Source organism: Mobula birostris, chromosome 22 (genome assembly GCF_030028105.1).
Source record: "Mobula birostris isolate sMobBir1 chromosome 22, sMobBir1.hap1, whole genome shotgun sequence".
Taxonomy (NCBI): Eukaryota; Metazoa; Chordata; class Chondrichthyes; order Myliobatiformes; family Myliobatidae; genus Mobula; species Mobula birostris.
Window position 1 is genome coordinate 40,864,367 of NC_092391.1, and position 15,712 is coordinate 40,880,078.

General features: G+C 41.6%; 1 protein-coding gene across 3 annotated transcripts in view; it reads right to left on the reverse strand.

Annotated features, from left to right (window-relative positions):
- Window positions 1-15,712, reverse strand: part of pnpla7b (patatin-like phospholipase domain containing 7b) — a 329,157-nt gene that overhangs the window by 270,475 nt on the left and 42,970 nt on the right. For all 3 annotated transcript variants that reach the window (XM_072240527.1, XM_072240528.1, XM_072240529.1), the window contains exons 6-7: window positions 12,472-12,560; window positions 1,924-2,064 (exon numbers count right to left, since the gene is read on the reverse strand). In XM_072240527.1, coding sequence (XP_072096628.1) covers window positions 1,924-2,064; window positions 12,472-12,560 — 230 coding nt within the window. The remainder of the gene's footprint in view (window positions 1-1,923; window positions 2,065-12,471; window positions 12,561-15,712) is intronic.

The following is a 15,712-nucleotide window of genomic DNA, read 5'->3' on the forward strand; positions in this document are numbered from 1 at the left end:
TCATTACATTTAGCATTAAAATATGAAAGACAGAAATAAAGCGCTGAAATAAAGATTGGTGTGACCATAGAACGCATTAGCGGTCCAGTTATCTTGTCCTGCTTCACTTCCATTTCCCCATTTTCATGCCCCGAATATGATGAACACTTCATAACATGCGCGGCCTCTCCGGTAAACAATATCTGTAATCTGTCCAGTAGGGGACTGTGCACAATTCTGATTTGATGGAGACAGACGTGAGAGTACAGAGGAACATCTGGAGGAACTTCTGAAATGTCCGCTTCGCTGCCACTGCTACTGTGAGGTAACCAGAATCTCCGGAGCAGAAGGCCTCGAATCCTCGGCTTTGCTTGTTTCGGTGGCCGGGGCTAGGTCGAAGGCGCTCAGCAGAGGATGGTGCTCGGGAGGCTGTATCGGAAGGGCTGGTCGGAGGCTCGAAGTTTTCCGATGGACGGACTCGGTGTCGGCTGTGGTCGGCTGATTCTAAGGCATCGGCAGTTGTTGGTGCCTGGAGGTTTATGGCAGGGAGATTCTCCCTTTTGCCACCTGCTATCAGGGACTCGGGAGTTGATCAGGACTTGAGACTTTTTTTTAACCATGCCCATGGTCTGTTCTTTATCAAATTATGGCATTGTTTTGCACTGCTGTAACTATATGTTATAATTATGTGGTTCTGTCAGTGTTAGTCTTTGGTTTGCCCTGTTTTCTGCGATATCACTCTGGAGGAACATTGTATCGTTTCTTAATGCACGTATGCATTTCTAAATGACAATAAAAGTTCTCATAATCTAATCTAATAATCTAATCTTCTCATCCTGCTGGTATCTTCATTCAAAAGGGTTACATGCCATTCCCACACCAGCACTATAGTTTAACCAACAACAGGCTCACAGTCAACTAGAATTTGGCATAATATAGTTACTGCAATCTGACCAACTTGTATTAAGGTGGCATAATGGTACTGCAGTTAGCACAGCTCCAAAGAGTTGAGTTCAGTCCCGACCCCTGGTATCTGTGCAGACCCACTCCACATTCTCCTTGTGTGTTTTTCACACAGATACTCAGTTTCCTCCCACATTTCAAAGCTGAGCTTGTAGAAAGCTGTAAAGCTACTCTCCAGTCCACCGTAAGTAGGTAGCAAAAGAATCAGAGGAGCTGATGGACATGTGAAAGAAAACAAATTGCAGAGCTACTGGAAAAATGAGAGGGGGAATAGGACTGATGGACAGTTTTCCCATGTTGGCATGGGCTCAAAGGGTGAATGGCCTCTGTAGTATTAAGTACAACCAGAATGAGCAAGTTTGAGAAAATATAAGAGATGTAAGAGAAGATATAAAACTTCTTTCTGTACTTCCCAAAGTGCTTCACAGCTGCTGAAATACTTCTTGAACTCCAATATGCAGGAGACTGAACAGGACTTGGTAACAGTCTATCTCCATAAACATTAGCGTAACAACTGACCAGATTATTGATTTTAACAGTGTTGGGTGAGAGATATCACAGACATGGACAGAACCATATTGCTCTTCTGCCAGACTAGGCTTACACAACTGCCCAGATAAACAGATAAAGTTTAATTTTAAAATGTCCATACTTCTGCATTGAAAAGTCAGCCTTGATTATTTATTAATGTGTCTGAAGAAAAACAAAGCAAACATATTCAAAAGCAACAGTGCAATCATTGTTGAAGCAATCCAACATTCTTTTGGCTTTGCTGTTTACACTTTGCACTGGATGCACAGTTGTACCCAGTGCTGATGGTGAAGGGAACAAGGTGCTAAAGCAAGCTGAAACTGGAATGATACGCAAATGGAATTGGATTCAATGCAACTGCCTTACAGAGGAGTGACAAACAACCTTAGCAATAACATTAATCCAGGTGACCTTGTAGACACAATTTTGAGTTTCCAGTCCACTGCTTACCTTACATTTTTGAGCATATAAAGAACCTCAGAGGGCAAGTGGGAATTTTTCACATCAAATTCAGTCAGATCAGCCTCGAGCAATGAGGAAGGAGGCTCCTTTGGCTGCAATATTGGAGGCTCCTTCTTGAGCCGGAGTATTCTACAAAGAAAAAAATAAACCATATTAATATGCTAATTGGGAAGCTACAAGTTATTAACTTTTTTCTTTTATCTCTAATTTGCTTAAAGCAATTTCAATACATAATTACATCTGATGGTTTGAATAAACTGAATGCTACCACAATGACTCTCATAAACTATTAATGCGTTCTCACACTCAGTATAAAAACCCTTCGCACATCAGCCACAACTGAAGGCTCCTTTAATCAACTCTCAGTTTCTTCAGCATAGTGATGAGAATCAGATTTATTGTCCCTGACTTTTAATGCATGAAATTTGTTACTAGTTTTCAGAATTCTTACCCAAATGATTGCATTTGGAGGTTATTATGTTAAAAAGAGTCAACAGCTAATTCTGAGGCAAAATCCATTTGAGGCTCTGAGGAAAGAGATAATCAAACCTTAAAAGTTAAATAAAGCAAAAATGAAAGGATACAGGACATCCACCAAGTCCAGACCTGCACAAGGATGACAATAAAACTTATCACAACAGAAAAATAGTGATGTTCCTGCTGCATCAGAACTCCAATGTTACCCACCAATCCCAGCAGCACCAATCCCAGCAGAAGTCAAACAAACTCTCTAAACCAAAGAATACAGAGGAGGCAAAACTAAACATCAGCTACAAAGCTGCAACGTATTATCCACATTAATCTCAGCTAGAACTCCAGCCCACGTAGAGAGCGGCCTTTAAAAGGCACACTCCTTATACAGCAGTGGTCCCCAACCACCGGGCCGCACAGCATGCGCTACCGGGCCGCGAGAAAGCGATATGATTTGGCCATATGAGTCAGCTGCACCTTTCCTCATTCCCTGTCACGGCCACTGATCAGCCATTACGCATGCGAGGTCGTGACCCGCGCGTCATCTGTGTCAGGGCGGGAAGGAGATCAACTCCTCGAGCTTGTAAGTTACAACGGGCTGAAAAGTATGTTTGACATAATATCTCTGTCGGCATTTTGGATCAAAGTCAAGGCTAAATATCCTGAGATAGTCACGAAAGCACTGAAAAAGTTGCTTTCATTTCCAATATTTTTCTGCGAAGTGGAGTTTTCTGCAATGAATGCAACGAAAACTAAATTGTGGAATAGACTGGACATAGGGAACCCCCTTCGAGTATCGCTGTCTCCCATCACCCCTCAATAGGACCGTGTTGTTGCAGGGAAACAAGCCCAGGTCTCCCACTGATTCAGCGATATTGGTGTGTTGCAATGATTTTATATATTTATACGGGGAAAATATGTGCTGTGTGTTTAATATCTAAATGTTACTTAAAATGTTATGATGGTATTGACTTATAAGTGACCCTATAACAATTACAGCATGGAAACAGGCCATCTCGGCCCTTCTAGTCCGTGCCGAACGCTACTCTCACCTAGTCCCGCCGACCTGCACACAGCCCATAACCTTCCATTCCTTTCCTGTCCATATACCTGTCCAATTTTTCTTTGGATGATAATATCAAACCTGCCTTTACCACTTCTACTGGAAGTTCGTTCAACACTTCAAGCTCCCCTGTCCTCCCCTGATAATTGACTTATCACTGTATTCATGTGAGGAAAATATGCGCTCTGTGTTTAATATTAAATTCGTTAGATAATCCCTTTTAGAAATAAAATTGAGTGTATTACCCACTTATCGCCTATATTTCAGTAGTGATTAACACCCACCCCACGAACAGAATCGCCAAAAAGGATTTGCTGGTGGGGGGGGGGGGGCGGCGGGGCGGGAATCAGCAGGTCACGAGACACATGCGCACTGATGCCCGCGCAAGGCTTCATGGCCATTGTAGTCTTTCTGTGTAAACAACGCATTTGACTGCTACTCTTGTCCGTTGGCAACCCTACCCCCGCGCCCCCCCCCCCCCCGGTCCGCAAGAATATTGTCAATATTAAACCGGTCCACAATGCAAAAAAGGTTGGGGACCCCTGATATACAGTATGTGATCAGATTTCTAAAAAGACAATGAATCAATGTAAATTATCTCTATTTCATTTTTGTGCTCTCTTTAGGCACTACATTTAATTTTTATATATAGTTCTTATTGTAACTTAGTTTTTTATATTATGTATTGCACTGTACTACTGCCACAGAGTAGCAAATTTCATGGCATATGCCAGTGATGTTAAACCTGACTTTGATTCTGGTTCTGACAAAGATCAAGCCATTACTTGGAAATCCATGAAGCTGGAAGTGAACAGAACCATCAGCTGTATAACAATGATACCGTGTACATAGAATTAACCATCAGCTCTGTTCAGAACCACACAGATACAGAAGAGGCACTGACTAATTCCAAGGCAGCGGACAGTTGCAAGTTCAAGAAATAAAACATTCAAAGCTGGAAGGAGAGACACACTAACACCAGCGTACTGGAGGAGGCCAACACGAACAGCATTTCCACTATGATAATGCAACAACTCCAATGGATCTCCCTAAACAAATCCTTCACTCCCAGCTGAAGGGAGATCGGCGAGCTCCTGGTGTGCAAAGGAAAGGCTTCAAACATAACATCAAAATCAGCCTGAAGAAACTCAACATTATATCTAAAAACTGGGAAGACATTACATTCAACGGCACAGCTAGACAAAATCTTTCAAGCAGGAGCTGCAGTACACGAGAGTGACCTCAGCTGTGCCGTAGAAAACAAGTGGCAGCTGCAAATCCATCCATTCCGTCATCTAAATCCCTGATACACTACATAAAAAGCAGTCCCAACACCAGCCCCTGTGGAACACCACTGGTCACTGGCAGCCAACCAGAAAGGGATCCTTTTATTCCCCCTCGCAGCCTCCTACCAATCAGCCAATGCTCCAACCATGTTAGTAACTTTCCTGCAATACCATGGGCTCTTAACTTGGTAAGCAGCCTCATGTGTGGCACCTTGTCAAAGGCCTTCTGAAAGTCCAAATATACAATATCCACTGTATCCCCTTAATCTATCCTATGCGTCATCTCCTCAAAGAATTCCAACAGGTTCATCAGGCAAGATTTTCCCTTAAGGAAACCATGCTGACTTTGTCCTATCCTGTCCTATGCCACCAAGTATTCCATAATCTCATTATTAACAATTGACTCCAACAGCTTCCCAACCACTGAGGTCAGGCTAATTGGTCTATAATTTCCTTTCTGCTGCCTTCCTCCTTTCTTAAAGACTGGAGTGACATTTGCAATTTTCCAGTCCTCTGACACCATGCTGATTCTTGAAATTCTTGCCTCCACAATCTCTATCGCTAGCTTTTTCAGAACCCTAGGGTGCAGTTCATCTGGTCCGGGTGACATGTACCCTCAGGTCTTTCAGATTTTTGAGCACCTTCTCATTTGCAATAGTAACTGCACCCACTTCTCTTCCCTCACACCCTTCAACATCTGGCACACTGCTAGTGTCCTCCACAGTGAAAACTGATGCAAAATACTCATTTAGTTCATCTGCTATCTCCTTGGCCCCTGTTCTTATTTCTCCAGATTCATTTTCTAGCAGTCCTATATCCACTCTCATCGCTCTTATTTTGTTTACATACTTGTAAAAGCTTTTACTATCCACTTTGATATTGTTTGCTAGCTTGCTTTCATATTTCATCTTTTACCCACTTCCCACTAATTTTTGCTTTGTTGTATGCCCTTTCTTTTGCTTTTACGTTAGCTTTGATTTCCCTTGTCAGCCATGGTTGCACTATTTTGCCATTTGAGTATTTCTTCATTTTTGGAATCCACTATCCTACACCTTCCTCATTTTTCTCAGAAACTCACATCATCGCTGCTCTGCTGTCATCCCTGCCAGCATCTCCTTCCAATTTACTTTGGCCAACTCCTCTCTCATACCAGTGTACTTTCCTTTACTCTAGTGAAATACTGCTACGTCTAATTTTACTTTCTCTCTATCAAATTTCAAGTTGAACTCAATCACATTGTGATCACTGCCTCTTAAGGGATCTTCTACCTGAAGCTCTCTAATCACCTCGGGTTCATTACATAACACCCAATCCAGTATAGCTGATCCCCTAGCAAGCTCAATGACAAAGACCCAATCATTAACTACAGCCACCACTTACTCTTGCCCACATTGCAACAGAATATGTGGATCGCATATCAGCCTCTATAGAACATGAGGACCCACCAAAAAATGCCCCCTCAGGAGAATATCATACTCAACTTGAGTGATTGCACTTAATTTCACCAAGGCCCTACATACAGTAATTGCAATCAGGCAGCTTTATCCTTCTACTTAAATCCCCTCATAGTAAAAGCCAAAATAACATTTGCCCTGTAACTGCACATTTGTTTTCAGTTATTTGTGTATGAGGATATGTCCCTTTGATTGTCAGCATTACCCAACCTGTCACCAATTTAAAAAAAAAATCTCTACTTTTCTGTTACGTGCAAAGTGGATGTCCTCACACCTATCAGGCACATTTTCACCCACTTACTTAGCTCATTGATATCCTCTTTACAGCCTCCTCAGTACTCATAATCCTACTTAATTTTGAAACATCAAATAACCTGATACAACATTTGATCCCCTCAGTGAAGCTGTATTATAGACCATGTGCTCCTCGGACTGAAGCATAGATCCCTGCTGAACCCATTAGTCACAGTTTGCCAACTAGCTTATTATATCTCTTTGCTTCCAGTCTGTTAACCAGTTCTCTACCCATGCCAATATTTTCATCCCAATTCCATTCACCTCACACCATTTAAGTACTTTACAGTCTTTCTTCAGGAAACTCACAGAATCTCTCACTCCTTTCCATCTGCTATATTTCTGCTGGCTCACTCTTTCCAAATCTTTCTGCAGAATGTATTCTCCTCATACATCAACTGTATCATCAGCAGACATGAATGTGTTACAATCAGTCTCTTCGTTAAGACATATGTGAATAACCAGAGCAAAGAACAGACATTTAAAGCCCTCTATTATTTATTTCTGCCTCATAACGCACATGATCCAAAATAGACCAATCCCCCGTTAGGTCCACAAAGCATTGCTCTAGAAAACTATCTCAAATGCATTCCATGAACTTATCCATAAAACTACCTCCCCGAATTCAATTGGTGTGAGTACATGTTTTTATACATCAACATCAAAGTCACAGTGGTCAGCTGCAGCTCCAACACAAGTACTTGAATCATCTGCAAACTGGAGTACCTGACCAATATCTCTTACCATAGCCAACTTTCAAAACATCAATAACTTGCATTCAATCTTCGATCTTCGGCCTCAACATCAGCTGAGAGCAAGGGAATTAATCAAATGTCTCTCGAAGTCCCGTCAGTGAAATTATTTAACACTTAACCTCCGGAGATAATCCATTGCTTAGTACTGTAGATCACTATAAGTATTTCTAATCTACAAATCTGTGCTATTAGATCAAATGAACATTTTCAGGGAAGTTATCATGTGTGGAGGCAGAGGATATGTACAAGGTTTTCACTGAATATTTATGGACATGCAGTCAATCTACAGTTGCAAAAAAAAGTTTGTGAACCCTTTGTAATTATTTGGTTTTCTGCATTAATTACTCATAAAATGTGGTCTGAGCTTCATCTAAGTCACAATAATAGACAAACACAATCTGCCTAAACTAATAACACACAAACAATTGTATTACTTCTCGTCAATACCAAGTACACCATTTAAACAATCACAGTCTAGGTTCAAAAAAGTACATGAACCTCTGGGGTAATGTCTTCTACAAAAGCTATTTGGAATCAGGTGTTCCAATCAATCAATGCTGAAGGAGGTGAAAAGGAACCTAAGTGTAACAGCAAAGACCTGTAGAAATCTCTAGAACTTGATAAAATCTCTGTTCATGTGTCAACTATAAGAAAAACACTGAACAATAGCAGTGTTCATGGAAGGACAAACAAAAAATATTGCTGCACATCTCCAATGAGACAGGGAAAGGATGGTAGGGTACAGGAACCATGGTGTACAAAGGCTGTTGTAAATCTAGTCAAGATGAAAAGTAGAGCTTACGAAAGGTTCAAAAAACTAGGTAATGACAGAGATCTAGAAGATTATAAGACTAGCAGGAAGGAGCTTAAGAATGAAATCAGGAGAGCCAGAAGGGGCCATGAGAAGGCCTTGGCGAGCAGGATTAAGGAAAACCCCAAGGCATTCTACAAGTATGTGAAGAGCAAGAGGATAAGATATGAGAGAATAGGACCAACCAAATGTAACGGTGGAAAAGTGTGTATGGAACCAGAAGAGATAGCACTTAATGAATACTTTGCTTCAGTATTCACTACGGGAAAGGATCTTGGCGATTATAGGAATGACTTACAGCGGATTGAAAAGATTGAGCATATAAACATTAAGAAAGAGGATGTGCTGGAGCTTTTGGAAAACATCAAGTTGGATAAGTCTCTGGGACCGGATGAGATGTACCCCAGGCTACTGTGGGAGGCAAGGGAGGAGATTGCTGAGCCTCTGGCAATGATCTTTGCATCATCAATGGGGACAAGAGAGGTTCTGGTGGATTGGCGGGTTGCAGATAACCATATAACAATTACAGCACGGAAACAGGCCATCTCAGCCCTTCTAGTCCGTGCTGAACTCTTACTCTCACCTAGTCCCACTGACCTGCACTCAGCCCATAACCCTCCATTCCTTTCCTGTCCATATAGCTGTCCAATTTAGCTCAGGAAATTATAAACCAGTGAGTCTTACTTCAGTGGTTGATAAGTCGATGGGAAAGATCCTGAGTGGCAGGATTTATGAACATTTGAAGAGGCATAATATGATTAGGAATAGTCAGCATGGCCTTGTCAAAGGCAGGTCGTGCCTTACGAGCCTGATTGAATTATTTGAGGATGTGAGTAAACACATTGATGAAGGTAGAGCAGTAGATGTAGTGTATATGGATTTCAGCAAAGCATTTGATAAGGTACTCCATGCAAGGCTTATTGAGAAAGTAAGAAGGCATGGGATCCAAGAGGACATTGCTTTGTGGATCCAGAATTGGCTTGCTCACAGAAGGAAAAGAGTGGTTGTAGATGGGTCATATTCTGCATGGAGGCCAGTGACCAGTGGTGTGCATCAGGGATCTGTTCTGGGACCCCTTCTCTTTGTGATTTTTGTAAGTGACCTGGATGAGGAAGTGGAGGGATGGGTTAGTAAATTTGCTGGTGACACAAAGGTTGAGGGTGTTGTGGACAGTGTGGAAGGCTGTCAGAGGTTACAGCGGGACATCGATAGGATGCAAAACTGGGCTGAGAAGTGGCAGTTGGAGTTCAACCCAGATAAGTGTGGGGTGGTTCATTTTGGTAGGTCAAATATGATGGCAGAATATAGTATTAATGGTAAGACTCTTGGCAGTGTGGAGGATCAAAGGGATCTTGGGGTCTGAGTCCATAGGACACTCAAAGCTGCTGCACAGGTTGACTCTATGGTTAAGAAGCCATACAGTGGCCATTGGCCTTATCAAGCATGGGACTGAGGTTAAAAGCCAAGAGGTAATGCTACAGCTATATTGGACCCTGGTCAGGTCCCACTTACAGTACTGTGCTCAGTTCTGGTCACCTCACCATAGGAAGGATGTGGAAACTATAGAAAGGGTGCAGAGGAGATTTACAAGGATGTTGCCTGGATTGGGGAGCATGCCTTATGAGAATAGGTTGAGTGAACTCGGCCTTTTCTCCTTGGAGCGACGGAGGATGAGAGGTGACCTGACGGATGTGTTTAAGGAAATGAGAGGCATTGATCGTGTGGATAGTCAGAAGCTTTTTCCCAGGGCTGAAACGGCTAACACCAGAGGGCACTGTTATAAGGTGTTTGGAAGTAGGTATAGAGGAGATATCAGGGGTAAGTTTTCTTTATTAAACACAGAGAGTGGTTAGTGCATGGAATGGGCTGCCGGAGATGGTGGTGGAGGCAGATACGATAGGGTCTTTTAAGAGACTCCTGGATAGGTACATGGAGCTTAGAAAACTAGAGGGTTATGGGTAACCTTAGGTAATTTTTAAGTACATACATCTTCGGCCCAGCATTGTGGGCCGAAGAGCCTGTATTGTGCTGTAGGTTTTCTATGTTTCGATCTCAAGTTTGCAAAAGACTATCTGGATGTTCCACAACACTTCTGGTACTATGTTCTGTGGAAAGATGAGACAAAACTTGAACTCTTTGAGAGAAATATATACTTTATCCCAACTGTGATGCATGGTGGAAGGAGCATCATGTTTTGGTACTGCTTTGCTGCCTCAGGGCCTGGACAGCTTGCAATCGTTGAGAGAACAATGAGTTCAAAATTCTATCAAGACATTTTACAGGAGAATGTCAGTCCACAATCTGAAGCTCAATAAAAGATGGATGATGCAACAACGATTGGAAACACAAGAGTAAATCAACAACAGAATGGTTTAAGAAGATAACTTGTGTTTTGGAATGGCCAAGTCAGGATCCAGACCTCAATACAATTGAGATGCTGTGGCATGATGTGAAGAGAGCTGTTTCTGCAAGGTATCCGGAAATATTGATGAACTGAAACAGTTTTGTATGAAGGAATGGTCTAAAATTCCTCCTCTCCATTGTGCAGCTACAGGAAACGTTAGAGGGAGGTTCTTGCTACTAAAGGAGGTTCTACTAGTTATTAAATACAAGGGTTCATGTACTTTTTCCGGCCTGGACTGTGAATGATTAAACAATGTGCTCAATAAAGACATGAAATGTACAACTGTTTGTATGTTATTAGTTTAGACAGATTGTGTGCTTCTCTATTATTGTGATTTAGATGAAGATTAGACCATATTTTATGACTAATTAATGGAGAACCGAGTAATTGCAAAGGGTTCACAAAATTTTTCTTGCAACCATATGTAAGTAAGATATCTTATGTATTTATATTTATTGTGTTTTGTTATGATTGTATTCTACACCTTCGTGCTGTTTGCACTGCATTGGATCAGAAGTAACAATTATTTTGTTCTCCTTTACACTTGTGAGCTAGAAATGATATTACACAATCTTGAATCTTGAGACTGCCCATAAAAGAGAGGGAGTTGCCAATATCACAGTCACAACAAACCAAGTGCAAAAGTTAAATATAATCATTGTAAAAGAGGAAGAATTAAAATATTTAGCATTTTCTGAAAACAAATAACTCAACAGGCCAGCATGAAATATACCCCAGTCTATTTAAAAGCAAAGAATGAAACTGCATAGGTTTCTCAGCACAATACTGTATGTCAATTATTTAGGACTACAGCAGTGCCAAAAAATTGGAAAAACAGCAAGCATTATACTGTTTGAAAAAACAATGAGGGAAGATAGATTAATTCCGGGCTAGTTGGTTTAATTTCAGAGGGTGGAAAATTATTGTAATTTAAAGTCTGAACTTCCATTAAGAGACGGTTACTGAGGAACAGTAATTATTTTTGAGGCAATGAGGGAAGTCACTAAGGACAGTGTGTCGGATGTAGACTACAAGGATTTTAGCAAAGCTTTTATAAAGTTTAAAGCAGGCAGACCAGTTAAAGTCCATGAATCAAAGGCAGATGCCAAATTGGATCCAAACCTGGATTAGTGTCAGGATGAAAGGGGCAAGGGGTTGAGAGATAATTTTTGTCTCAAAAGTTGTTACCTCTGGGGTTTCACAGACTATTTTGTCCCTTGCATTCTGTATTGTCCAGTACCAAGCTAATCAAAATACATCAAACATGACGAAAATTTGGCAAAAGGTAAAATAAACAGCTGCTATATGATAGAGAGGAGCAAAGCTTTAGACTGCAGGAAGATATAGATGATCAGGTCCATAAAGCAGAAAAGTAGTACAAAGAATTTAATCCAGACAAGTTCGACAGAATGCTTTTGAGAAGACACAATACGGTAGGGGAATTTAGACTTAGTGCATTGTTATTGAGTGAAAAGAAAGGGCAAACCGTAGGCCAACCAAACAATAAGATGGTTTTTAAAAAAAATGCTTACAGGAGAATTTCCTTCACTAACCTAAATACAGAATATAGGTACAGGGAGGTTAGGCAAGGAGCACGTACAAGAGTAACTAATCTACACTGAGTACTGCATATGGTCACCAAACAATGCAGGAGAACTGCAAGTGGACTGGATGGTGCTGAGGAAATTTACCTTAAGATTGATGGACTGGAAACCTCGAAGTATAAGGAAAGTCTACACAATCTAGGGTGAGCTAAAAGTAAGCCATTTCAAAAATCATGCTTCAAAGATATCTCAAATTAGGAAGTGAATAAGTGCCTCTTTTTTTTAAAGAATCAGTGGTGTCACTTTATTTGTTCTAACAGATGCAGGAATCTCTTCACAGCTGATAGGAAAGAAGACCATAATATTGCCATGGACAATGAAGAAATTCACCATTTCTGGCCCTCTATTTCATCAGAATAGATAATTATACTAAAACAATGTACACTGAGAGTACCTTCTAGCCAGGTTCAGTACCTTCTGCCTCTTCCTCAACCTCTGACGAGGCACATTGTTCCCAACCAATGATGAGGTAGACAGCTTCACCTGGAATTTAAAATAATGTAGATTAGAGGCAGCAATCCAAGTGCTCTGAATCATCTGCCCTGTTTGAAACCACCTTTCATGACAGTTCAAAACATGCAACTCAGGAAAGAATCCATTTACACAGTTTAAAAGATCCCCATGATCCAAGTAATTGGTGGTTAGTAGTATCCTTGTTGATGGAACACAAGAAGATCCCAAGAACACAAAAGAGGAGTGGGTCTCCATGCCTCAGTCTGTCTTGCCATTCAATGGCATTGCAGATGTACTCCAGGTTTCAACTCCTCCTCTCCCTCAGGTCCCTAGAGCTTTCAAACCCCAACCTTTCAAAAAATATATTTCTTTTTAAATATTCAAGCTTCCATAGCACGCTGGGGTAGAGAAGTCTAGCCATTCATAACTTTCTGCAAATAGAAATGTTATGTACCTGACTTTTAAACAAATCAATCCTTTAACTTGTAACTACGTCCAAAAAGGTTGAAAGACAAGTTCAGAACATCTAGCTTATATGACCAGGACTATGAAACATTCAAATACCTTCCTTGCATCATAAATCCCAACAGTGCTCGAAATACCCAAGTGATGCCCCATCCCAAATAAAGTAACCCTGACCCTCTGTGTTCAGTATAAGTGAAGAGAGGAACAGTGTATAAAGAAATTAATACAGATGGCACAGGAGAAAAATGGAGGTGGCTGAAAGAAATTCCAACTCCTTACTTCTTCGCATAAACTTCATGGTACAGAAAAACTCCAATAACCTGGTATCTCATTGGTTTTGAAATTCTGATGTTTCAGCATCCGACTCACTCATTGGTTCACCAGCTCCTCATTACATACAGACCCACATTTCCCTGAAGTAGGCTGTGCTATTACTGAGAGTTGGGGTTGCACTTGGGAACACTGGGGGTCACAAACATGGATATGATTGCAGCTGGAGCTAGAGTCTGCTGTGAGAGCTGTCTGTGCGGTCACAATCCTTGTAAGCCTCAGTCTGTTTAATGAGCTGAAACAAACAAGCTGGTAGTCCCTCTTCAACTCACTGTGGCTCCCTTTACATTCGCCAGGTTCACTGAAAAAAAACTATGTGACATATTTTAAATGAACAGTGAAATAAAAGTCTGTTCAAGTAATACCATTAGTCTGAGGAATCTGCAAGCTGGCACCAAAGTCCCAAAGGTATCAGATTACTGGACGTCTACTATGCGAGTTGTTGTGAGCACTTAACAAAGAGCCAGTGGTCATTACTGCAGACAACAACTGCATTTCCCTTTTCACACTGGGATGTGGCCAGAGCGGCAAACTCACTCTCTGAGCCGGACCTTCTGACCATGGTCCATTCAGCAGATCACTATCAGGAATCTCCAGGCCATCGCGACAGGGCAGCAGGGGGGAGCTGTTCATGATTCCTGATGTACCAAAGTTGTTGTCAGGACCCAGCATTCACACAGGGGTGGGCAAAAAGAGCAAAAGCAAGTCAATGAGTTTTGTACTACCCCATCCTCTCCCTTCCCTATTCCAGAACGTCAGAATCAGTTTGCCGTGGGACGGGGACCCCAGTCCTGAAGAACATCCAGGACAGATGGAGGTGGCATGTGAGCAAAGACCAAGGCCTCTTCACCCACCCACTCCTGGTCCAGTCCATATGCATTACCTTGGAGAATCATTCACAAGAGTTTAGCTCCCTCTTTGAAACAGACTGACAATAACTCCATCCATTCTGTATTGATGCTTAAGGTCACGGGGCGATGGGGGGGGGGGGTTGATAAGGGGATGAGTGACTGGGCAAGTGGGGGGGTAAGGGTTATATCTACAATGCAAGATCTGGTTTCAATAGGCAAAGTGGGTATTAAACTTTGTCCCATACCCATCCAACCACAATGCTATTAGTCCCAAGCAGCACCCACCTCTCACACAGGGACATGCAGGCCCACCCCACTGCCTGATACAGTGCTTATTATATTGTGTGGTTGTACTGGAGAGAGAGGCTTCTGGACTCCATTGTGAATTCAGCAGTCCAACAGCAAGCACAATGGCATCACTGCCATGATGAGAAGGTGCTGGCTAGCAGGCAACTATTCCGGATCAGTAAGGTATCCCACACAACACAAGGTAAAAAAGGGAAAAATCCAAGATAACTTCACAAGCCAACACTCAATCCCATCCAAAAACAGAACTTCAAAACTCATTCACAAAATTGAGACCGGTGAAACTCTTTGGAGATATTGTTGAAAACAACCTGACAGGATAAGTGCAGCATTCCAGCCTAATTTGTCAACATTTCTCCACAGTTTCGCTTAGCAAATAAAACTAAATTTAAGCTCATTTATGAGGATCAAGCGCCATCCTCTGGTAGAACTGAGATAGTACCAGGATATCTGCACTTCATCACATACTGGAATCTTTCTCAATCAGAATCGGAATCAGGTTTAGTATCGCTGGCTTACGTTGTGAAATTTATTAACTTTGCGGCAGCAGTACAATGCATTTCATTACCAATAAACAAAAAACTGAATTACAGTAAGTGTATATATGTATATTAAATAGTTAAATTAAGATTAGTACAAAAAACAGACATTTTTTAAAAAGGTAGTGTTCATGAGTTCAATGTCCATTTAGAAATCTGACGGCAGAGGGAAAGAAGCTGTTCCTGAATCATTGAGTGTGTGCCTTCAGGCTTCTGCACCTCCTTCCTGATGGTAACAATGAGAAGAGGGTACGTCCTGGTGGTGGGGGTCCTGATCATGAAAGGCTCTTCCCTGAGGCACCACAAAGATGTCTTGGATACTACATGATGGAGCTGACTAAGTTTACAACTCTCTGCAGCTTGCTGCAATCCTGTGCAGTAGACTCCCCCCACCTCTCCATACCAGACAGTGACGCAGCCAGTCAGAATGCTCTCTGTACATCTGTGGAAGTCTGAGTGTTTCAGGTGACAAACCAAATCTCCTCAAACTCATGATGAAATATAGCTGCTGAATTCATATTTCATTGCAAGGCATCCAAATGCTGTGGCATAGTTTCTCACTTTGGTACACGTAGTTAACATCCAACTTAAACCACATTACAATCACTGTTTAACTCACACCCAACTCAAGGCCCAAGAGGTATAAAAAATAGAACAAGTGGTCTCTCCCACAATACATGTTCAGATCCAA